General features: G+C 37.7%; 1 protein-coding gene across 1 annotated transcript in view; it reads left to right on the forward strand.

Annotated features, from left to right (window-relative positions):
• The first annotated feature begins 1541 nt into the window (after window positions 1-1541).
• The window catches only part of CRISPLD1 (cysteine rich secretory protein LCCL domain containing 1), a 48589-nt gene continuing 26009 nt past the window's right edge, over window positions 1542-24121 (forward strand). Inside the window, exons 1-2 of the mRNA XM_060610754.2 lie at window positions 1542-2060; window positions 2999-3318. Of these exons, the coding sequence (XP_060466737.1) occupies window positions 3061-3318 (258 nt within the window). The 5' untranslated portion in view covers window positions 1542-2060; window positions 2999-3060. The remainder of the gene's footprint in view (window positions 2061-2998; window positions 3319-24121) is intronic.

Below are 24121 nucleotides of genomic sequence, written 5' to 3' on the forward strand. Positions count from 1 at the left end.
AAATTTTTATTTTTTATTTTTTTAAAGTTTATTTATTTATTTTTTGAGACAGAGAAAGCAAGAACAGGGGAGGAAGAGGGGAGAGGGTGAGAGAATATCCCAAACAGGCTCCATGCTGTCAGCACAAGAGTCCCATGCGGCTTGATCCCACAAACTGTGAGAGTACCACCTGAGACAGAATCAAGAGTTGGGCGTTTAACCTACTGACCCACCCAGGTGCCTCACTTCTAAGATTTTTTATTTGCTACTCTATATACTTTTCAATACCACATTAAAACTGTAGTTTCCAGGAGAGAAAGCCAGTTTTCTGAACCCTGAGCAGAAGAGTTATAAATAATTTTGAAAAGTATAAATCAAGCCTTTTGGGCTTAAACTGCTATGAAGTTGCAAAATTACACCTTCTATGAAAGTCATATGTGCACCAAAATCTTTCACCTTCTGTGCCCTCGATAGGTGATGCTTCCCTGTTCTTTACTGTGAGAAGAAGCAAGGTCTCATACTCAACTAGAGGCTTAAATCTCAGTTTTTAGGTTTGATAAAGTGTAATTATATGGTGGAAGGAGACAGGTAGCAGCTTGGGATGATTTGGTAGTTACTGTCAAATGTTTTACTTCTTTTGATCATATGCTATATACTGTAGCATTTAGAAGTAAAGCATTAAAATCATGGTTCACTATAGAAGGAAAGCAAAGGTAAATGAATTAAACAAATGCTTCTTAATAAAAAACCCTTCCTGTAGAAGGAGCACCACATTCAGTAGGATGAGTTTCCGTGAATTTAAAGTTAGTAATTTTAGTACTCCAGATAATAACACGGACAACAGGGAAACTGACACTCATTTCCCTATCAGTTCTAGAGCTGGGTTTTTAATTCGTTAGTATAGCACTGATAAATTAATTGAGGGTGCCCTTTATATGTCAACGCCAAAAATATCTACATTCCTAGAAAAGAAAAAAACCAAAAAACACTGGTCACCTTTTCTTCTGGTCACTTTGGGAAATGAACGTCCCATATCTTATGGATGACGAAGTGGGACTCTCAACTGTCAGGCAAGTGACAGCTCACAACACCATTCTATGAAACCCCTTCCCCATCTGGTCATCATAAGAGTTTAATGGAGCCAAAAAGAACAACATCTCAATTCTAGAACTGGGTCCTGGAAAACAGAAGTGATCTCCTGGAGAAAATAAAAGAAAAAGCCTTTCTTTCCCCATCCCCTTCTCCCCAGTACCTCTTCTGCATCTCTAGTGTCTAAGGTGTTAACCCATCCCTGCTCCCTCTGCATGCTCTCTGGAGCGCCCCCTTCTCTGTAAGGGTAGTTAAAGCCATTTTAGCATCTCTGGAAGGAACTAGGAAGAAGGCCTCCGAAAGCAGAGGAGCTGTGAGGGGCGGGAGGAGTGGGGGCCCTCCTTGCATACGTCCCCCCGCCAGGGTCCAGACCTGTACTCCGGGCCTCTGAATCCCAAAGCACGCCCACAAAGGCCAAGCGTCCAGGCTTCGCCGGGCCGGGGGGGAAACAGCGCGGCTGCTCCATGCTCCACAGCGGGCAGCGGGCCAGGCTGAGTAGAGGTGGGGGTGGGCGAGGAGGGGCGCTCACGTCACGTGCGCGCGCAGGGACCGCAATAAATGCCCGGGAGCTCGCGGGAGCGGCGGAAGCGCCTGGCGCTTGGCTCTGCGCACCGCGGCGGCAACGGGTGGGAGCGCTAGGTCGCCGCCAGCCTTCGCCTCCCAGCCTCGCTCCTGTCTCCGCCCCTTGCTCTAGCGGAGAACGCTCGGAGAAGCCCGGGCGCCCACCCCGGCTAGCTAACCGGGCGGCTCCCTTTCAGCCCCAATTTCGAGCTCTAACTTCGGAGCGCTTCGCCTGCTCCAGGTCCTGACGGAACCGCGGAGGCCCAGGCTCGAGTCCACCGCAGTCAGCGCCCTCGTCGTCCTCGGACGCGCCGCGCGGGTCCTTCCCGACCCGGCTGTGTGTGTGCAGTCGTGTGCGCAGGCTGGGGCGGCTGCGGGAGGCCGGCCGTCGTGTTGGGCTCCGCTCTCGTAGGGAACTTCACGCTGGAGAGGTAAAGGCATTTCTAAAACGCTTTGCCGAGTCGTCAGGCTCCACCCTTTCCTATCTACCTTTTTCTTCTAAACCTCCAGTTAAAAAAAAAAAAAAAAAGCCCGCTTGTAGAGAATGGGCGGACACGGAATGTGGGTGGGCTACTTGGAAAGCTGCAGCGATGAGATTTGCGGGAGCTTGTTCTTGCAAGTGACTTTGTGGGCTTCACCTCCTCCTTCTGTCGCGCGCTTTCCGTTTGGGTTAAGTGAAGAATGTGCGCCTGCGGCGTGTGGGAGGAAAAGCTGAAGTTGCTGGTGAACTGTTGGCTTTTTCGGGTGCAGGCCACAGGTTGGGCGCACACTTTCCAGGAAATAATGATTGAATTCTTCTTGCCCTGCGCCTGGTAAGAGGAGACTTCCTCCCAGACCATTATTTCCTATTAGTTCCGTGGGCCCTCTAGATGCGCCCGTGGATACATGTGTGGATGACATTTTGTACTTTAAAACAGTCACCACAATTTCAGAATGTGATGGGCATTCCGAGTATCTGCGAACTAGAGATAGGACACTGGTCGAAAATAATACCTTACAACGGAGGTATTTACAGAAAACACAGTAAATAGATAATACGCTTTGCAGGCTGTATTTAACACATACGTAGCCCTTTTAAGCTTTTCAATTCAGAAATTAATTTGAAGGGTTGACTCTTTTTTTGCCATTTGTTTTGTCCTCGTGCATGTTATTTTGGTAATTATAGTTGTCTATTTTGTGGAAACAATGCATTATGAAAAATCCTCTGGAGGAAAAATGGATTGGAGATAAATTATTTCAAAAAGTGCGTGGCCATTTGGGATTATATAAACAAATCAAACTGGCCTTTGTTACTGTTACTTTACTTTTGTTATTAGAAAATTAATATCTGCCTAGATTTTCACCTTAACCACACTGCATGTCGTTATAGCCAAAAGGAGTGGAAGAGCCTGTCTTGGAGATTTTCCCGGGGAAATCCTGAGATCATTCATTATGAAGTGTACCGCGCAGGAGTGGCTCAGAGTAACCACGGTGCTATTCATGGCTAGAGCAATTCCAGCCATGGTAGTTCCTAATGCTACTTTATTGGAGAAACTTTTGGAAAAGTACATGGATGAGGATGGTGAGTGGTGGATGGCCAAGCAAAGAGGGAAAAGGGCCATCACAGACAATGACATGCAGAGTATCTTGGACCTTCATAATAAATTACGAAGTCAGGTGTATCCAACAGCATCTAATATGCAGTATATGGTAAGGAAATTTTTCAAATGGTATGTACAAAAAATGTTTATTAATGCTTTCAGTCTTCCTGGTTAAATTACCTCATGCTATTATTTAATCTTTACCATTTGTCTTGTATGAAATTAAAATTTTTCTTCAGGAGTATATTCCTCTGCATATTCTTTTACTAGATTCCTTTTATTCTAAGAGTGCTTTGAATTTCGGAGTAGACTTAAATACCTTTAGATGCAATGTTTCTACTAAAAGCTTCACATTCTACTCTTACTAGGAAGATTCCTATACTGACAATCCTGAACAGCTGATGCATTTGCTTTTAAGTGAGTTAGTAGAACAATTACTTCCTAATTCCTAACTGATGGAACTTTCTTATGAATGGTGGATCTGAAAAATCAAGGAAGAATAATCTGAAGCAGTTTTCTAGATTGTCGATAACTTTCCAAAGGGTCCATGCTTCTTACCAATATGTAAATAACAGTGTGAAGGGTATATTTCTGTGGTTGCTTTATGTTATGTGTGCTTTGGCAATGACTTTTTTTCTTCTTCTGGATTTATTTATGCACTTTGCACTTTGACAAGTGAAAACAAGCCTGGACAAAGAATTAAAAAAAAAAATAAGTGACTTATCCTAAAAACCTCATATTAATTTTTAGAATTAAGTACCAAGTTTGGGAATCAAACTTACTTTTAAAAAACTATTAGTATATAACTCATTAGTGTAATACTCTATGCCTGAAATATTTAGAAAACTTTTCAAATATTTATTATACTAAAATTAGGAAGGTACTAGCAAAAATTGATAATAATCATTGGTGATGGCAATGCTTATGTAGGGTGCAGTTAATTTTAAAGCATTCTAGTTTTTCTTCTTTCTGCATTCACAATAGTGTTGAGGGGTATTTCCTATTTAGGCAGCTTTCATGATAGAAGTTCTAAGTTCACATTACCCATTACAAAATATAGCATTATATTATTTTAACTTTTGCCAGAAAAAAAAAAAATTTACCCTGAAGAAAGTAGGTAGCACTCAAGAGCACTCATTAGAGGTTAAGAATCAGGACCTGACAATCAGGTGGTCTGGGTTTAAAGTCTGGCACTTATAGTCACTAGCTGTGTGACTTAGGGCAACTTAATTTCTCTCTACTTCAGTTTTCTTATGTCCAGCATGCTCAGAGGGTTGTAAGGATTGACAACATAACCTATGTAAAGTTTAGCTCATTATCAGGCATATTGCAAGATCTCAGTAAGTGTTAGTATGACATATAGCTAATGTTAATGTCTCCCCATACTGTTGCAGTAAAGTTCCTAAGAAAAGTCGTTAGCTCTTTGCAAAAAATCTGTGTAGGATATGACATGGTAATGTCTCACATGTCTGCTTTTTGTGTATTTTAAACTGTTTGTCCAAAGTAAAAAATTCTAGGACTTCTTCATTTGTGAGCTTTCAAACAGAAAGAGCCAATTATGGAGCCTTTCCAAGGAGGCCGCCATATGCTTATTCCATGTGCATAGGTATTCCATTGCTTTGTATTTAAAATAAGGAAGAACTTGGGAGTTCAAACCCCCAAAAAGAAACCTGAAAATATTTGTGTGTGTTTTAAGTTATATGGAAATAATGAAAGAACAGTTCTGTAATTGTTTTCATGTCGGACTTCCAAAAAAAATAAGTACCTATTGTATGATGTCTAGTCTGGGCTGTTTCTGTGAGTTTCTTTTTAGTTTCGCTGGTTTCATTCTATCCTTGAAATGCAGATGTAGAAACCAGCCAGGGTTTATGTTGTGTTGCCCTTAGATACTGTTAGCACTGGAACTGTGTCTTGGCCATTAACGGGCTGCAGAGGACTTCATTGTCCAACTGTAATACTGGAAAACATTTTCTAGAATACACATTTAAGGGAAGTTTAAAAGAACAATACTACTTTATTTGAAATGTTGTTGACTTACGTAGTACATAGCAGTATAAGTACACATTTGATCAACTTTGTGAGAATATAATTTATTCAAATACTTATTTAAAGTGTATTTATTCTGAGAAAGCAAAATTAAAGTTTGGCTTAAAGATCTGCTTCCTGTAAAATCTGCAGTACCCTCTAGGTGCCACTGCTTTGTCTATTTGTATGCCATATGTCATATCACATTAAAAATGTGAATAGCCGGTTACCTTACTTATGCTTGGTGCCTATTTTAGCCTACTCTTTGTCCTTGAACCTATGGCAGTCAAGCCACATCCACCTTTATTAACATCCCATCCCTACCTCTGTTCTTATCCTCATTTAACTAATAGGTTTAAAAATGGACTCTGGAAAGCCACATCTGCCCTTGAAGAGCTTATAGACTGATTGAGGAGAAGAGTAGACACATTTGAAAATGTTAAATAAACAAGGACACAAAATTCAATGCTCTAGTGTGTGAATAATGTCAAGAGAGTACAGAATAATGGAATATTCCTAATGGTGGGAGTTAATCAGTGGGGAAGATGGGTTTTATGGTGTTCCTGGAAGGTGGTCAGGACCCTGGATTGTGGCAAAGAGGGGAGGGCATATCTCAACTAGAGGAAGAGAAACAGACAAATGCTAGATCCAGGGAAATTTCTGGAAGAAGAGCAGGTGGAAGAAAGCACAGAACTGTGGCAGAATCAGTAAGGGCAGAGATGAATTATTGATTATAGAAACCAGTGATGCTTGGAAAGCCTCCATAATTGGCTATTTGAAAGCTCACATATAAGAAGTCATACAATTTTTTACTTTAGGCACTTTACAGAGAGATATTACCCACATTTAATTTAGGGTAAATTGAAAAACTAGAGCTTTTAGGTAATCAAATTAAACTGTTGCTGAAGAGACAATGGATATTAAAGGGAAAAATAGTAGCCATGCACCTAGATAGCAGCAAGTTCACATTTGCCTCTGCTACTCGCTGGTATGTGAGCTCTGACAGTCAGCAACCACTCTGGGCATTGCTTTTCTCAGTAGTGGAATTGATGTAAAGAGGAGCCTGGGTGGCTCAGTCAGTTGAGCATCTGACTTTGGCTCAGGTCATGATCTCATGGTTTGTGGGTTCAGGCCCCACCTTGGGTTCTGTGATGATAGCTCAGAGCCTGGAGCCTGTTTCGGATTCTGTGTCTCTCTCTGCCCTTCCCCCCCTCTTTCTCTTAAAAATAAATAAACATAAAAAATTTTTTTAAAAATTGATGTAAAGAATAAAAACACAAGCTGTAATGAGATAAGACATTTGATACTGTTGTGCATACTCTTTTCAAGCCTTTCCTTTCCATGGCTTTTAACCTCATCATTTGGTTCTTTTACGTTTCTGGTTATATTATCAACATGTTCTTGTTTCCTGCTGATCTCATAAAACTTTGTCTCTCAGGTTTTTCCTTTTGGCTGTCTCTCTTCCTGCTGGACATTATACTACTTTGGCTTAAAAACTTTTTTTTAAGTTTATTATTATTTTTTTTTTTTAGAGAGAGTGCACAGGTGAGCAGGGGAGGAGTAGAGAGAGGGAGAGAGAGAATCCCAAAAAGGCTCAGCACTGTCATTCTAGAGCCTGATGCAGGACTCACGAACTGTGAGACCATGACCTGAGCTGAAATCAAGACTCACAGAATTAACCACTTACCTGACTGAGCCACCCAGGCACTCCCTTACTCCTTTGACTTTAAATACTGTGCGTATATTGATGGTGTCTAGTCCATAGCATAGTGTATATCTCTATCTAACCATCATCTCTTTGAGCTTCATTTACATATTTCCTTCTGCTTTCTGAGTCATCTCCGTGTGGTGTTACTCCACAGCTACTTCAAGCTTCAGATGTCTGAAAAGAAAATGAACTGCCTTACCTTTTTCCCTCCACCTTTGCCTGTGATCCTGCTTCCTTTCCTGGATTCTTTCTTAGTGGAACTCATTAACACCTGCTTAGTCCTCTGTCAACAAAACAAAATACTCCACAAAATGGAAGATTAAGCCCATTCCCAACTCTTGCCATGCTCCCATTTTTTCTCCCCATTTTAACATAACATATACATGCAAACATGAATACACAATTACTTGCCAAATTCTGTAGATTCTGTCTCAGAAATGTCTTTTGAATTCATCTCTTCCGTTTCATGCTAACCTTTGCTCATTATCTCACCTTTAGATTGGTACCACACCTTCTCACCCAACAGACTCTACCAGTCTGTTCCTACTTTATTTTGACTTTAGTCCACCTTCCTCACTGTCACTAAATCTTTTTATTCCAACAAATCTGTGGTGGTTACTTAGCTGCACAAAACTTCTGTTAACTTCTGTTAACTTCTGGACGCTCAAAAGTTCAAGTTCACCTTGATAAATGTATAAAATGAGGCACATCCTGTCAATTCTGCCCCATGGCCCTCAACTCCCTTGTATATATCTGACTCTGTGTTCACATTGAACTATTCACTGTTCTTAAAGGTGGTTGTGCTTCCTCATGTTTCTGTGCCTCTTTACTCATTGATTTCTTCTGAGCCCAGAATGTCTGTGCATCCTATCTCCTCATGACAATCTCTCACTCAAGACTAAGTTCAAATGTTGTCCTTCTGCAAAGCTTTCTCTTGTACACCTATTCCTCTGCCCTACTCCTTCTGTGCTCCTAAAATATTTTATTCAAACCTGTTTTTAATATTAAAATTTTGTTGCAGTTAATATTCACATGTGTGATTTCTAAGACTAAAATCCTTGAAGGTAAGGATCAGTCTTTATTTATGTTTATGGCCCTGTGCCTGATGCACAGAAGTACTCAGTAAATATTTGCTGATTGAATATTGTTGGTTGTTCAATAAATGTGTGTTGAATAACAGGATGGATAGAAGAATAGGTAAGATTATATATAAGTATGAAATATGAGGACAGGCAAGAAAGAGGAATTAAAATAATGAAAGTTCTGAAAGGAAGGATATCAACAACACTAGAGATAGTGACATAGAAAATGGAAATACTAGAGATGAAGGATTAAGTGTTTCAGATAATTCAATATTTAAAATACTTATGGTATACTAAAGACTATCCTGTAATATAGAGCTACTGAGATAGTAATAAATATATTCAAATGTTCTGAAATTCAAATGGGTATTTACCTCTTGCTATAAATTTTTAACATGAGCCTCTGAAACATTATAGAGTGACTGAAATCCCAAATAGTTCACTGTGATGCCAAGTGTACCTAACTCTAGAATGTACTTTAGCAACCAAGAAATTTTACCTAAAAAAGGACACATGGGCCAATTACATAAGCTGTTCTCTCACTAAGATAAGTATTTCCACATCTTTTAGGGAACTGTTGAAAGACATTCTGCTGGGAGGGTTGATGGCTGTGCCTGTTTGCTGTCACCTCACATATGGGCAAAACTGTGGGTACACCTTGGCATTGCACTTTTCCAAATGTAGAACAAAATGAATCTGGATACCTTTCCTTCTGGTAGGCAACCAGAGGTTCGCTGAGCCAAACAACCAGCAGTCCTTTTGGCCCGTGGTGCATGTTGCAATGACTTGGTTCCAGCTTGTCACTTAGAGTCTTTCTAAGGCCATGTTTAACATGGGAAGTCAAGTTTTGTTGTTATTGTTCTTGTTTTTCCTATATTTCAGTATAGCACATGATCCCAGAAACTAGACATGAGTCAACCTAGTTTGCCATATTTTTAATATAGGACAGAATGTACACAGATCAGCTTTTTTTTTTTTTTTTAAATAGTCTGGGTTCTGCCCTATTTCTGTCTGTAGCCTGAATCCATGCCTGAAATAGTGATCTTTGTCTTGTGAGTTGCTGTTTACTCTCATAAATCCATATTTTCTTACATTATTTTCCACCTGCTACATATACTCAGAATAAATGCAGATAATGAAATGATGGCTTCATAAGTCATTTGGCCAAAAGCCCATGTTTACACATTTTTTATCTTGCTGAAAGTGGGAGGAATTCACATCAATTAAGATTTTGTTACAACCCTTGATTCCCCAAATGGTAATTTTTCTCTCTGTATATTGATACTTTTCAATTTGAAAATTGGTAATTTTCAAAAAGTAAATGTTTTCACCTTTTATTGACATACAGTATAATCTAATCTACATTCACTTAAAAGTGCATGAAATATCTTTCTTAGTTCAAAGAATGTTATAATTATTTAAAGTTAAGATGTTTTATTCTGTATTTAAAATAGATGATTTAATTTTCCTAAAGTGTTTTTACTTTATCTTAATAATATTGTTTAAATAGAATAAAGTTATGTTTTATTTTCAGTATCTTACTCTATGGAAGTTAAAAATTTACAAAACCTTAATTTGAATGGATAGTTGTTGTTTTTTAAAGATATTAGCACTTGAAATTAATGTATTTTTCTTTTCAGAAGTTGCATTGTAAGTGGCAATACCCATAGGAAGAAAGTGACATTACAGCCCAGTTTTATAGAATTTAGTAATTACCTTGGAGTTCTAGGAGATTAAAGATACCTCCTAAATGTAAGCAGCAAGTCAAGGGTCTTAGAAAGGAAAGAGAAGATAAGTAGTTTCAGTAGGAGAATGGAACACTCAAAGCCAGAAAAATGCCATATTTTGAAATTGTTGTTGTTATTTATTCCTTCAATCAGCAGGTATTGGAGGTTACAATTATGGCAGGCAACATCTAGGGCCCAGTGGTAACCACAACAAATATTCTTCCTTGCCTAGAATAGGTATGAAGACCCTGAATTTCCAAATTCAACAAAGGGCCCACGTGGTTGACACAGAGTGAAGGGCAGGAGGTGGGGATGTGGGGGTGGGGGGGATGTAATGTAGGAAATGAGATCAGGACAGATAAAAATCATTTTAAAAACTCACTTTCAGTCTGAGTGGTAAGAAGCCATTTGAACTGTTTGGACAGAGGAATGGTATGATCTTCTACTTATCCAGAATCCCCTGGCTTTGTTGAGAACAGAAGTTAGATGGTGGGAGGTGGGGCAAAAGTGTGAGCAGGGAGATGAAGCTATTGGAATAATCCATCTAACACTAGGAATAGATTGGTAGCCATGAAGGTGGTGAGAGGTGACAAGAACGTGAACACACACTAAAACCCCTTTGTAATCATAACATCAGTCTTGAAATTTTCAAGGAAGCCTTGTTGCAAGACTAATGAAATTGCCTTGGTGAGCCAGGCAGCAGCAGGCTGGGAGTTTCAGCATCAGGTGCAATTTTGAAATCCACTCAATCCCTGGCTATGGTTTTTTGAAAACTGGTGGCAGTTTCCATTCTGGTTTGAAGATCAATGGGGAAGATACTATATCGTTCAACTGATAGTGGTTTCCACAATGGTTTTAGAGATCTCAGAAATGACTCAGTTAGTGGATACACATTTGCCAACCATATTCCAATAGATCAGAGGAGGTGGAACCAATCTCTGCCTCCCTGCTTTATAGGGTAAGAATGCCTGCTGTTTTCCCATGTGTTTTGCTCTCCTGTCCCACTTGCCTAAAAGCCAGTCTACCTCTCACTCCCTCCATAAACGACAGAGGATGAGAATTTTAGCATGAGAAGCAGAACAGGACAGTGGTCCAGTTCCTGTCCAGTAGTCACCAGTTTCCCTATCATGGGGTATGTCATTAGGATTTTATTTCATTTTGGAGTTAACAGATTTTGGATGTGGTGTATAGCTGTACAGAGTTTGCCTGATGAACTGGAAATATTGGAGTTACCGTATTTTTAAGATAAGAATGTACACAGATCAGGTCTTTTTGTAAAAAAAATTTTTTTGTAATGTTTATATTTGACAGAGAGAGAGAGACAGAGTGCTAGCAGGGGAGGGGCAGAGAGAGAAGGAACACAGAATCCGAAGCAGGCTCCAGGCTCTGAGCTGTCAGCACAGAGCTCGATGTGGGGCTCAAATTCACGAATCGTGACATCGTGACCTGAGCCTAAGTAAGATGCTTAACCAACCCAGCCACCCTGGTGCCCCAACAGATCAGCTTTTGGTAGAGAAAGCTGGAGCTCAATTTTGGACATACTAAACTTAAGATTTAGCTTAAATATCCAAGTGAATTTGTCAAGAATGCAATTAGACACATGTGGTGTAGGCTAATCTGGAACATGAAGTTAACACTTGTCAGCATTTAGATGGTATTTAAAACCGTGAAAAGAAATGAGATCATCAAGGAAGTTAGTATAGGTAGAGATGTTTGAGATTTGAGCCCTTGAGACACTTTACAGTGTAGAGGTAGAAAGGTGAGGAGAAACAACAAAGGGAATTGAAAATTAGGAAAAAACAATAACAACAACAACAACAACAAAACAGGGAGCATGATGTCCTGGAAGCCAGAAATGCTGATCAGCTCTATTAGATACCGCTTATAAAGATAAGTAAAATGAGGACTCTTGAGTTTAACAACATGGACACCACACTGAAGGTGTGATAAAATAGTCTAGGTGAAGTCCCAGTGGTCCAAGGGTAGTTGGGCAGAATAGAATGAAAAAATGAACATGCTTGTTCATTCACTTATTTGTCAAACATGTATGTTCCATGTTCTATAGGCCAGGTAGTATCTGCAGTCTTAACCATTTTCTAACCCAAATTTTTCAACTTAGTTTTAGAAGATGTAATTCAATTAGGGAACATATCCCAAATTTATAATGATGGTCAATAGGAAAATGCAGTTTCTTTGCATAATTATTTTTTTGCAATTACTGTTACTGAATGCCTTCATTAAAAACAAAATAATTATCTAATAATTTATAAACACAAGCGAGTGACATTTAGTTCAAGAACATTCTTTGCTATTGTTCAGCTGTGTTCTCTCACACACAGTACTTTTAAGAACTTATACAAACAAATAATTATACATGATTTAAAATTTAAATTCTCATATTTTAATGATTTTTACTAATTCAATTAAAGCCAAATATTTACTAAACTGACATAAATATGTCTTATATATTATTGTGTGTAATATATACATATATATAATGTCTAGTTCATTGGAAGAAAATGTACAAATTCAAGTGGTAATGAATTGTCTGGTGAAGGTATTATAATAAGTATGTTTAAGTAACCCTTTCCTTACCCTCTGTCTCTGTCCCTCCCCCATTCATGCATGCGTTCTCTCTCTCTCTCTCTCTCTCTCAAAAACAAAAAACTTAAGGAACCCTTTCCTTATTTTCCTATATATGTGTTGCCTTTAAAATTTTAAGAAGTTACAGAAAAGCTGTTATAATTGATTAAACCAATTTGTTATTGATAAATTTGTGTTTGAGAAAGCATTTAATTCAACAAATACTGATTGAACATTTTTATGCCTGGCACTGTTCTTGATGCTGGAGAATATATCAGTGTATAAAATGTTCAACAAATTAATGAAAATAAGGAGAATGAGATCGTAGGGAATGATAGAAGTGGAGCTGATCCCACCTATCGGGTGGTTGGGGCAGACTTCTGTGAGTTGGTGGCTTTAGAGCTGAGAGCTAAGTTACAAGAAGAAGTCAGCTAAACAAAAATACAGAGATCTGGGCAAAAGGAATGCCAGACACAAAGTCTCTAAGTCAGAAATGAAGTGGGGGGTCACAAAGAAGGCTAGTGTGACTGAATTTTATTTAGTGATGAGGAAAGTGTTAGAAAATGAAGTAGACTTATAAGCGTGGGCCAGAAGTCCTTTTGGGTTATAGGTGAGGAGAAACTTGGATTTTATTCTGAGTGAAATCCACTGGAAAATTTCTTGCAAGGGATTGACCTGGTCAGTTTCCAGTTTCAAAAATTATTCTGACTTCATTATGGAGAATGGTCCGCAGGAGAGCTAAGGTTGAAAGCAGAGAGACAGAAAGCCATTGCTATATTCTGAATGTGAGATGATGGTGACTGGGACCAGGGGGATAAGTGGTAAAGATGGAGAGCGGTGGGTTGTTTCAGGATATGATTTGACGCCATTGCTGAAGGTTTGGTTGATAGCTTTAATGTGAAGGTGAAGGATACAGAGGAATCTGAGTTGTTATTAGGTTTTTCCTAAGCAGGTTGGTAGATAGACAATTTTGAAATCAGTCATCAGGAAATTAAGGATAGCAAGTATTTTTCATGGAAAAGCAATTAGGTATGATTTGGGGAATAGGAATAAAGGTGCTTTAGTCCAGCACTGCTCAGACTTTAATATGCATATGAATGCCCTGGACATCTTGTTAAAATACAGATTTTGAGTCAGTAAGTCTGTGTGGGCCTCAGTATTCTGCAAGCTCCCAGGTGATGTGGCAGCACTGTCTGGGAATAGACTTTAGGCTCCCTGGAGGACTTGAAACTTCGAATAGACTTTGGGCTCTCTGGAGGACATGAAATATTGACTCTGGAATTCACATTCTTTATTTTTCCCCTCCTCAACTATCATTCACCTTCTCCATTTTTAGAAGGTAGCAGCTGTAACTACTAATGCCAGACAACAGAAATTCCTTTTCACTCTTTTAAGAAGTGTTAAGAAACCAAAAAGGTGAAGACATTTGAATGATAAAATCCCCAATGCCTAATGTTTAAGTCAGTCTAATTGGAGGAGAAATGGAAAATGAAATCTTAAAATCAGTCAATGGCACGGTTCTGCAGGATAGTGAAAAGTGAGATGCAGTCAATGACAGAATAAACAATAAAGGCCATAGGAGTGAAGATGGAGGAAGCAGAATTTCAAACTGGGCAAGTATGGACGGGCAACTAGATAAGGCCCAGGAATGAACATGAGAGTTCTGTTCAGACTTCCCCACGTGTGTGTGTTACCTCAGACAATAGACAATAATCCTGCAAATGGGGCAAGCCAATCAAGGTGTTGGGAGAAAAACATAAAACTGTTATCTTATATTTCCTCCAGACATGGCAAATCCATACCTGAAATACCGAGTGGCTGTATATAGTGAGACCGGATGTTGTCCAGAAAAGGGATACCAAAGTTCTAGAGGTGTTGGGAGAGCCGTAGCTCTGGATTGAGATGGAATAAGAGCATCAGGACTCCTGCCTACAAAGAAAGGGCAAGGGTTCACCAAGTGTTCTGTGAACACAGAAAACTAAACAAATAAAAAGCATCAGTATTTCACAGGAGCACCTGTGCCATGATTCCATATACCTTGGGTTTTTTGATGTTTTTTTCCAGATCTTGCCAAGCCTGCTTACCTTTGCACATGTTAGAATGCTTTCCTTGTTTTCTCTGTAATGAATTTCTTCTCTTAAGAATCTGTTTTTGTCTAAACCCTCCATACAGAGTTAGGCGCACTCCCACTCACTTCCCTGGCTTCCATAGCATTTCATATTTGCCTGTGCCCCTGGTGTTTGCATCCTGTCTCTTTCTCTGACCTTCCATTCCTTTATGGGAAGGGGCTGTGCTTTAGTAATTTTTGCATTCCCCAGCTAAGTGGCTGACAGATGCTTTAATTTGAATTTGAAATTTGCAATTCTACTTCCTCTATCTTCACTCCTATGGCCTTTATTGTTTATTCTGTCATTGCACCTCACTTTTCACTATCCTGCAGAACTGTGCCATTGACTGATTTTAAGGTTTCATTTTCCATTTCTCCTCCAATTAGACTGAATTAAACATTAGGTATTGGGGATGACAGATGGTAGTTGGAAGGGGAAAAAATGGAATGAATAAATGAAAAATGAAAAGATGACTAGATTTTCACCAATAATTTTAAAATGGGTGCATGCAAAATAATTTGAGTATTTCTGTTCTGATGACAAAATGCTCTTAAAAATTGCAAAAGCATTCTTTTCAGTGAAGTATAGTGTTGCATTTTACTTAATTTTATATATTGGTTAGGTAATTTTTTTGCATTTTGCTTAGGTAAAATCATTCTTTAATAATTATGACAGGTGGCTAATTTAGCATTGGATTTCAGTGTTAAAATGGCTTATGTCTCCTGAAGTGAGGATGTCTAGATCCCTCAGTAAGTAGGGAGACTCAGGAGATATAGGGATCAGAATACTATGGCTTTTGCTGGAGAACTGCTTCTAAAATGTCAATCACAATGTGGTAAAAAGTACAAATTAATATATTTTAAAGTGCATATAAGTCTTAAAGAATTTCAGAAAAAGCAATAATCAGGAAAGGCTTCTTAGAAGAGGTATGTTTTGAAATAGTATGTGGAAGAAGTTTTAGTTATTGTATGGTGGGGAGTCTGGAAGAGCATTTGGGTGATGAGAACCTTCTGAGTAAAGGGGTTGATATGAAAATATGTGTACAGTTGATTTGAAGGCAAGGACATGGAAGCCACAATCTGAGAACTGATCTAAGCCTCTATTGAGATATTTGGGACATATTTTTTCTATATATGATGAAAAGAACCTTTTCAAATGCATATCATGACAGACTGGAGCAGCCTAACCTTATTCATCTTTGTATCCAAATCTAAAAGGAAAAAAAATAAGAAGAAATACATCCTTTGACATAATTTGACAATATTTGTTTGATTTTTATAAGTGAAACTTATTACAATGGATTTCTAAGCTTAGTGTTTATGAACACTTTTTAAATTATTCCTGTGTGTATTTATCTGTGTGTATCCTATATATATATAATCTTACCTAAACTTTGGAGGTACTTGGGAGCTTCAGTGGAAATATCATCTTATAAATGTATTCAGGGTGCCTGGGTGGTTCTGTCAGTTGAGCGTCTGGCTTCGGCTCAGGTCATGATCTCACAGCTTGCGAGTTCAAGCCCTGAGCGAGCCCCATGTCCAGATCTGTGCTGACAGCTCAGAGCCTGGATCCTGCTTCAGATTCTGTGTCTCCCTCTCTCTCTGCCCCCTCCCCTCTCCCACTCTGTCTCTGTCTCTCTCTCAAAAAGAAATAAACATTAACAAAATTTAAAAAAAGAAATTTAATAGAAACAAAGGTCTTAAGTTCAAAAGTTTATTGCTAATAGACTCAAAACAAAACTAGGAATAACTTACTTATATGTATAATTCATAGTCTGTTAAATTTGAATTATAAGATTATTTACTTTTTCATTGGGACTTTAGGTGGCAATAATTATCTTGTTTTTCAGTTACTCAGAATCTTGGATTTGAATTTCTTCCTTAGTCACATAAATATCAGCAATGTTCGCTTGAAAGGCAATGTGAATCACACCAAATTAAGCAGATCCTTAAAGGAACAGGGAGAAAGAGAACATTTATTAAGATCTAATATGGTAGGCAGTTAGCTGATATAAATTCTGTGAGATATTTTTATTCTCAAATATTATTATTTAGCAGGAAGCAATGCCACAAAAACAAGAGTTCACCAGAAAAAGTCATGGGGCTATATTCAGAGTTGTGGACAGGGCTAAGGTGAGCCATAAGGGACCAGGATTGAATGGCGATGTCACACCCAGGTGAGGACTGGCGTCTGGAAGTAGAGCTGTGTGACAGGACACTGTTGCCATCAGAATGAGGCAGAGGGTTCAAAGGAGATGAGTAGGGTTGGTGAGGGGGTAATGCATACTTAAATACACCTTCCACCTTCTGACTTCCTGTTCATGTCTTCCATTAGCCAAATCCAATTGGAATCCAGGGGCAAGAGAACCTAACCTAAAGTAAGTTAATGTGTAGAACTGAGTCTTTTGAGACATAGAGAATGGTACTTAGGGACTGAGAATGGCTTTGTGGAAACAAATGAAGAATATTTAACATAATATTCTTTCTCAGATTTTCAAATAAGGACCTTTGTAAACCATATTTCTTAGAATCATCATCTTAGTCATTGTTAATTATTGAAGAAGACAGACCTAAAGGCATATTCCTAAAGGGCACCTGAAAACCTGATTGCTGTGGTTATTAACTTCCCTTGAGTTTCCTAGCAGCCAAGGAAAATGGGAAACCATATTTACATAGCTCCTATTGACTTCTTGGAAGCATAACAGTTTATCATTCTTGAGATGGGAATTAGTGAAAAGTTAACACAGAATTCTCACTATAGGAACAATGAGCAACTTACTATAGCAGTTTCATTAAAACTATGTAAACATATTCTTTTAAATGTTTCCTATATTAGCATTTGGTTTAAATTGAAGGTACACTGTTAAATTATAGGCTTAGGTTTCTATGTGTCCATCAGCTTTTTATTTTCCTGGTTTGCCTAAGTGTTTTATTTGTTAATCCATCTCTTTCTTTCTGAAAACTAGAAAAGCATCCCTAAATATAATACATAAAAGCAATTAATATCTTATTTACCTTCAAAACCCAAGTTATATTCAAATAGTGAAATACAAAATATAAACTATGGGAATGCCAGCTGGTGCAGCCACTCTGGAAAACAGTATGGAGGTTCCTCAAAAAACTAAAAATAGAACTACCCTATGACCCAGCATGCACTACTAGGCATTTATCCATGGGATACAGGTGTGCTGTTTCGAAGGGACACATGCACCCCTATGTTTATAGCAGCACTACCAACAATAGCCAAAGTATGGAAAGAGCCCAAATGTCCATCGATGGATGAATAAAGAAAATGTGGTATGTGTATATACATGCACACACACACACACACACACACACACACACACACACACACAATGGAGTATTACTCGGCAATCGAAAAGAATGAAATCTTGCCATTTGCCACTACTTGGATGGAACTGGAGGGTATTATGCTAAGTGAAATTAGAGAAAAACAAAAATCATATTGCTTCACTCATATGAGGACTTTAAGAGATAAAACAGATGAACATAAGGGAAGGGAAACAAAAATAATATAAACACAGGGAGGGGGACAAAACAGAAGAGGCTCAAAAATATGGAGAACAAACTGAGGGTTTTGGGAGGGGGGATGGGCTAAATGGGTAAGGGGCACTGAGGAATCTACTCTGAAATCATTGTGCACTATATGCTAACTAATTTGGATGTACATTTTAAAAAATAAAAAATAAAACAGGTTACAATAATAAAAAAAATGTTAGATTTAATTTCCTAAATCAGGTACCAAATTTAGAGGCCACTAGGGTAGGAGTCAGACCCAGCAATTGTCTTGTTTATTCTTGTTCATCCTCATAAACATAGACTGTTGTGAAGGAAGTTTGAAAAGAGTTAAGTAATAAAAAGTTACTGCCTGATTTAAAAAAAAAGAAAATATAAACTAATGCGTAAGTAGATACTATAGGGTGATTTATTATGAGAGTTTATATTTCCTATCATATATTTTTCTAGGCTTGACTCATTGATCAATCTTGCATTTCTCTAAACTTAATGAGCTATAAATAAACTAAAACACAGGTGTTAATTCTTATAAATTTATCCATTGCCATAAATCAAGGCTTATATAAGTGACGGATGGTACTTTTTCAGATACTAAAAGATTTCTTTAATAATGAAGTCTCCTCAAACATCTAGAACATGGTCTTGAAGATTATTAACTACTCCTCTCTTAAATGACTAAAAATAAGGAAGGCATCACAGCCTTGGATTAATCACAAAGTCAGTACACAGGTATGATATTTACAAAGCATAGGTACATTATGAATACCCTTCCGTCTGAGTTTATATCACACATGTATGTTTGAGGCAGAGAACTTAGGTCCTGGATCTTCGATCTCAGTGTCCCGTTCCCATGCCAGCTATGAGACAAGAGATAATTGATGGGTCCATACCGGCAATGCATAATATGCCATATTTTATATTAGGTGTCATGGAAAACACACACAAAAGTGTGAAGCAAAGTTTTTATTTCAAATTCTAGTTTGGGAATTAAGACTCAAAACAATGGAGACAGATCAAGGGGAATATATAGTAATTGGTAAATTGCATGCTTAAGAAGGTTCAGAGAAGTGTGTGATAAATGGAGTATCATAGTTGGAATGACTTCCAAACGGGGAGAGACTATGAACAGGACTTTGGTGAAAGGATTAAGTTTGAGTAACTAAGTAGGAGAGCAGAGAAAGAGCAGTTCCTTTTGGGGAAAATATCTAATGGATTCAGTTGGCCAAGAAACTAGACAAGTGCTAGAAGCTTGCAACTCTGAGTGTGGTTATTCATTGTGTGGTCCTAGCACCAGCTCTTAGAAAATAGCTTAGAGTTGTCTCCTAACCTACAAAATTGGAATCTGCATTTTATTTATTTATTTATTTATTTATTTATTTATTTATTTATTTATTTATTTTAACGTTTATTTTTGAGAGAGACAGACGGAGCGCAAGCGGGAGAGGGACAGAGAGGGGGAGACACAGAATCTGAGAATCTGAAGCAGGCTCCAGGCTCTGAGCTGTCAGCAAAGAGCCCAACACAGGGCTCAAACCCACAAGCTGAGAGATCATGACCTGAGCCCAAGTAGGCCTCTTAACCTACTGAGCCACCCAGGTGCCCCTGGAATCTGCATTTTAAAAAGTTCTTCTGGTGATTTACAAGCTCTTTAAAGTTTCAGAGAGTCACTGTTGAGGGTCCCTCTTGAATAGGGAGTAGGATATAAGTGATATAGTTAAGTTATGGCTGGACTGGGAGGGCCTTGGCAGTGAGATGAGATGAGATAAATCAGTAGATGTTTTGTAGAAATACAAGGATTGTGTCAAGTTAATGGCTCTGCTGTCTCACCAGGGCAATCTCCCCTGCATCATGCATTCAGTCTCTCTGTATAATAGCGAAATTATGTGTTTAATTGAAATCTTCATGTGTGTTTTTCCATATGTTAAATTTCCATTTAAAAAATATTTCAGTTTTAATGAAGTGAAGAGGCAGATCCCTAAATTACGGGTTGCTACTTTTTAAAGGTTTTAAGGCTTTGTTTTAAAGTGGATTTTAAGTGAAATACTGCCACATCTGCCTCTTATCCCTGTAACTTCCCGGAGCCCCTCAGAAGTGCATCGCCCGGAGGTAATGCTACTTTCTCGGTACCTGGCCTCTGTGCGTGGTAACACAGGTGTTCCTTTTGAAATCTGAGCCTCGTACATTTTCCCTGTCACTACAAAGTCTTTTCATAACAGATGAAGTACAGTAGTTAAACACCTGAGGTAATTTCCGAGTTGTAAGGAATGTGTTACTGTGGTTTTCTATAGTGCTTTTTATACCAGACGACTTTATCACAAAAAACATCGTATACTCTTTCAGCATAGATTGATTTGCTTATTTATTTATTTCTTTGATGTCAGTTTCTTTACTGTAAGTCTGATAATACCACCAAGAGGGATCAAAATAAGGTGACTTGAGAAATTTTATAATAAGGCATTTTATTTGGAATTTAAATCTGAAATCTCATGAACTGTCAAATGTGTGACTTGCATAGAATGACAGATTCTTTCTTGGAGGTCACGTTATTGCTGTTGAGAGAATCGTGTTGACAACTTAGCCTGTCAGATTTTTGGATTGCACTTTCTGATTCATATAGGAGAACACAAAAGTGATTTGGGGAGGGATTTAGTTTTGATGTGTGATGGATAATTTATAAACATGTTTTTCCAGAAGTGATGCCACAATAAGAATTATCTTTTAAATAAGGTGGTATTTGGGAAGACATAACTCTATATGTCTTTGATTTTCTTCAACCACTTCTACATTCATGAGCTGACTGAAAAATTCTTGTTCTATTTAGCTGTGCAGAAAAATTCTTGTTCTATTTAGCTGTGCAGAAAAAATATCACATGTATTTATGTCTTGGAAATCCATAAAACTATATCAATTTTACAAAATGATATGAGCTGGCCAAAAATTCTTGTTCTTTTGGCTGTGCAGAAAAATTACGTGTAGACGTCTGTGTCTTATTTCAGAGATTTTACCTTTATGTTTTCAGGATTAGGCTGAAAGGGTCCTGGTTTTAACTTCTCAGCTGAGAATATATTCTTGTCATATTCATTTAAGTTTCGGTCATTTACCTGTTTTGGACAATATTAAAACTTTCTCTAACAGAGATGATTCAGAAACAATTGAGTTCTTCCCTAGACTTACAACTGGAAGATCTGAAACTTTTCTGGTTTTGTAATCTTGTAAGTCACAATACAGCTTTAATTTTATTTTTTTAATTTAAGTGCAGCTGGTATACAGTGTTATATTAGTTTCAGGTGCACAACATAATGATTTGACAATTCTATATATTATAGTTTGACAATTCTGTATATTTTGCAGTGCTTGCCATGATAAGTACAGTTACCATCTGTCACTACACAAAGTTATTATGCTATTATTAGCTATATTCTCTATGCTTTACTTTTCATCTCAAAACTTTTTTTTTTATTTATAAGTAGAAGTCTATATCTCCTAATCCCTTTCAAGCATTTCACTCATCCCCCTACCCCCACCCCTCTGTCAACCACCAGTTGGTTTTCTGTATTTATGAGCGTTTTAATTTTTTTTTAACGTTTATTTATTTTTGAGAGAGAGAGAAAGTGTGTGTGAGCTAGCGGGGTAGGGGCAGAGACAGAGGGAGACAGAATCTGAAGTAGGCTCCAGGCTTGCCTGACACAGGGCTCAAACTCACAAACCATGATATCATGACCTGAGCTGAAGTCAGATGCTGAACCGACTGAGCCCCCAGGCGCTGCCTTATGAGTCTGTTTCTGTCTTTGTTTGTTTAGATTCCACATATAAGTGAAATCAAATGGTATTTCCTTTCTTTGAGTTATTTCACTTAGCATAATATCCTCTAGGTCCATTCATGCATGTTGTTGCAAATGGCAAGATCTCTTTGTTATGGCTAAGTAATATTCCACTGTATTCTAATAACATATCTTCTTTATCCATTCATTTTTTGGTAGATATTTGGATTGTTTCCATCCTGGCTATTATAGATAATGCCACAAGGAATGAAGGGGTAGATATGTCTTTTCAAATTAGTATTTTTGTTTTCTTTGTTTAAATAGTACTGGAATTACTGGATTATATAGTATTTCTATTTTTATTTTTTGAGGAAACTCGTTGTTGTTTTCCACAGTGGCTGAACCAATTTGTATTCCCATTAACAGTGCAAGAGGGTTCCTTTTTTCCACATCCTAACACTTGTTATTTCTTGTTTGTTTTTTTTTTATATTTTTTTTTTTTTTCAACGTTTTTGTTTTTTTTTTTTTTTTTTTTTTTTATTTATTTTTGGGACAGAGAGAGACAGAGCATGAACGGGGGAGGGGCAGAGAGAGAGGGAGACACAGAATCGGAAACAGGCTCCAGGCTCCGAGCCATCAGCCCAGAGCCTGACGCGGGGCTCGAACTCACAGACCGCGAGATCGTGACCTGGCTGAAGTCGGACGCTTAACCGACTGCGCCACCCAGGCGCCCCTATATTTTTTATTCTAACCATTCTGATTGGTGAGGTAATATCTCATTGTTTTGACTTGTATTCCCTGATAGTTAGTGATGTTGAGCCTCTTTTCATGTTCCTGTTGCTCATCTGTATGTCTTCTTTGGGGAAAAAATGTCCATTCTAGTCCTCTGCTCATCACAAAACAGCTTTTAATCACAAAACAGCTTTTGCTTCTTAGTTAGAAATGCCCTTAATTGTCATCAGAAGTTTTACAGACTTTTACAGTTTGTACGTTTTTACGAGGTTTTATAAACAATACAGAGCATTCTATAAGGGACAATAAGTGCAAAATAATAGAATTTTAAAGCTGAAAACAATTGAAGAGACGTATATCAGCTTCCTATTTTTATAGATAAGGAAACAGAAGGCAAACTTGACATAATCAAGAGATAAGTTTGAAAATACATAATTTAAATAGGAAAGAAAACTCTTCCAGGGTGTATCATGTGTTTTAATTACCCATTGAAATACTTTGAACAAGTGCAAGCTTATTTTTACTCTATACAAAGAAACGAAAGAAAAATTTATCACTAATGACCTTACTTGCATGTACAGAAGACTAGCACTAGGGAAAGAGTATTTTTAATACAATTGAAAGCTAGTGTGCTGTCATTACTTCTAACAAACATTGTTCACAAATGAGGTAGGCCTGGAGATATAAGGGTGGTATTCTGAGTTAAATATGCAGATGTATATATCTCAAAACAAGAATGTTTGTGAAATTCTCTTTTGTCAAAATTTATTTCAAATGCTAAGATAGTTTTTAAAAATAATTTTATCCTGCTATTTATAGTTTTCAGTGGTGGGAAGTAGACCAGAACTTCTAGCCTAGACTGGACTTCCAACATAATTGCCTTTTCAACACCACTGTGTGTTCATAACATTATTACTTTGTCAGAAAGCAATGCATATTTTAAAAGTCCATATTAAATTGCCAATTGTATCATGGACTGATGTTTGCATTTGATTAGGCTATCGAATAGTGTGATAGTCAAAAGACCAATTTTGTCTTTTGCATTTATCTTGGAAATCCATTAAAAAATCAATTTGTCAAAAAGGTATAATGAGTTGGAACATTATTTCTGTATTAGATACTCTTGATTTGTTGTATAATTAATTACAACAATTATATTTTCCAGTTGTTTTATAAAAAGTTTACTTTCACTATTTAAAGACATTTTTCTCAACAGGTCTTGGAAAAGACCTATCGTGGCTTCATCCACTTAGGTGGAGTTTTGTGAAATGGTAGAAAATCTTGCAATCCTATTTCTCCCTGCTTAGCATGACATATAACAATTCTGAAATTATATGAGAGTTTCTATCCAACAGATAATTTCTTTGTGCATTTAAATGTGTCAGACTGTTTAAAATTGGTCAATTTCCTATTGAAATGTCTTTATTTACTCATTTACATATTTTCTTTAGTGGTGAATCCAACTCTGTAAAATAAAGTACTTAACTTCAGTGTCACCTAGTGTATTCTCTTTGGTAGACTAATTATCATGATATCTTTATTAATAAGTGTATACCAGTAATTATGTGGACTGATTGATGCCCATTGTATCCACCCCTCTCACTGATCTTTGGGTAATTTATGTAGAGTCCTACTTAAACAAATTTTCAT

The sequence above is a fragment of the Panthera onca genome, chromosome F2, assembly GCF_046562875.1.
Source record: "Panthera onca isolate mPanOnc1 chromosome F2, mPanOnc1 haplotype 2, whole genome shotgun sequence".
Taxonomy (NCBI): domain Eukaryota; kingdom Metazoa; phylum Chordata; class Mammalia; order Carnivora; family Felidae; genus Panthera; species Panthera onca.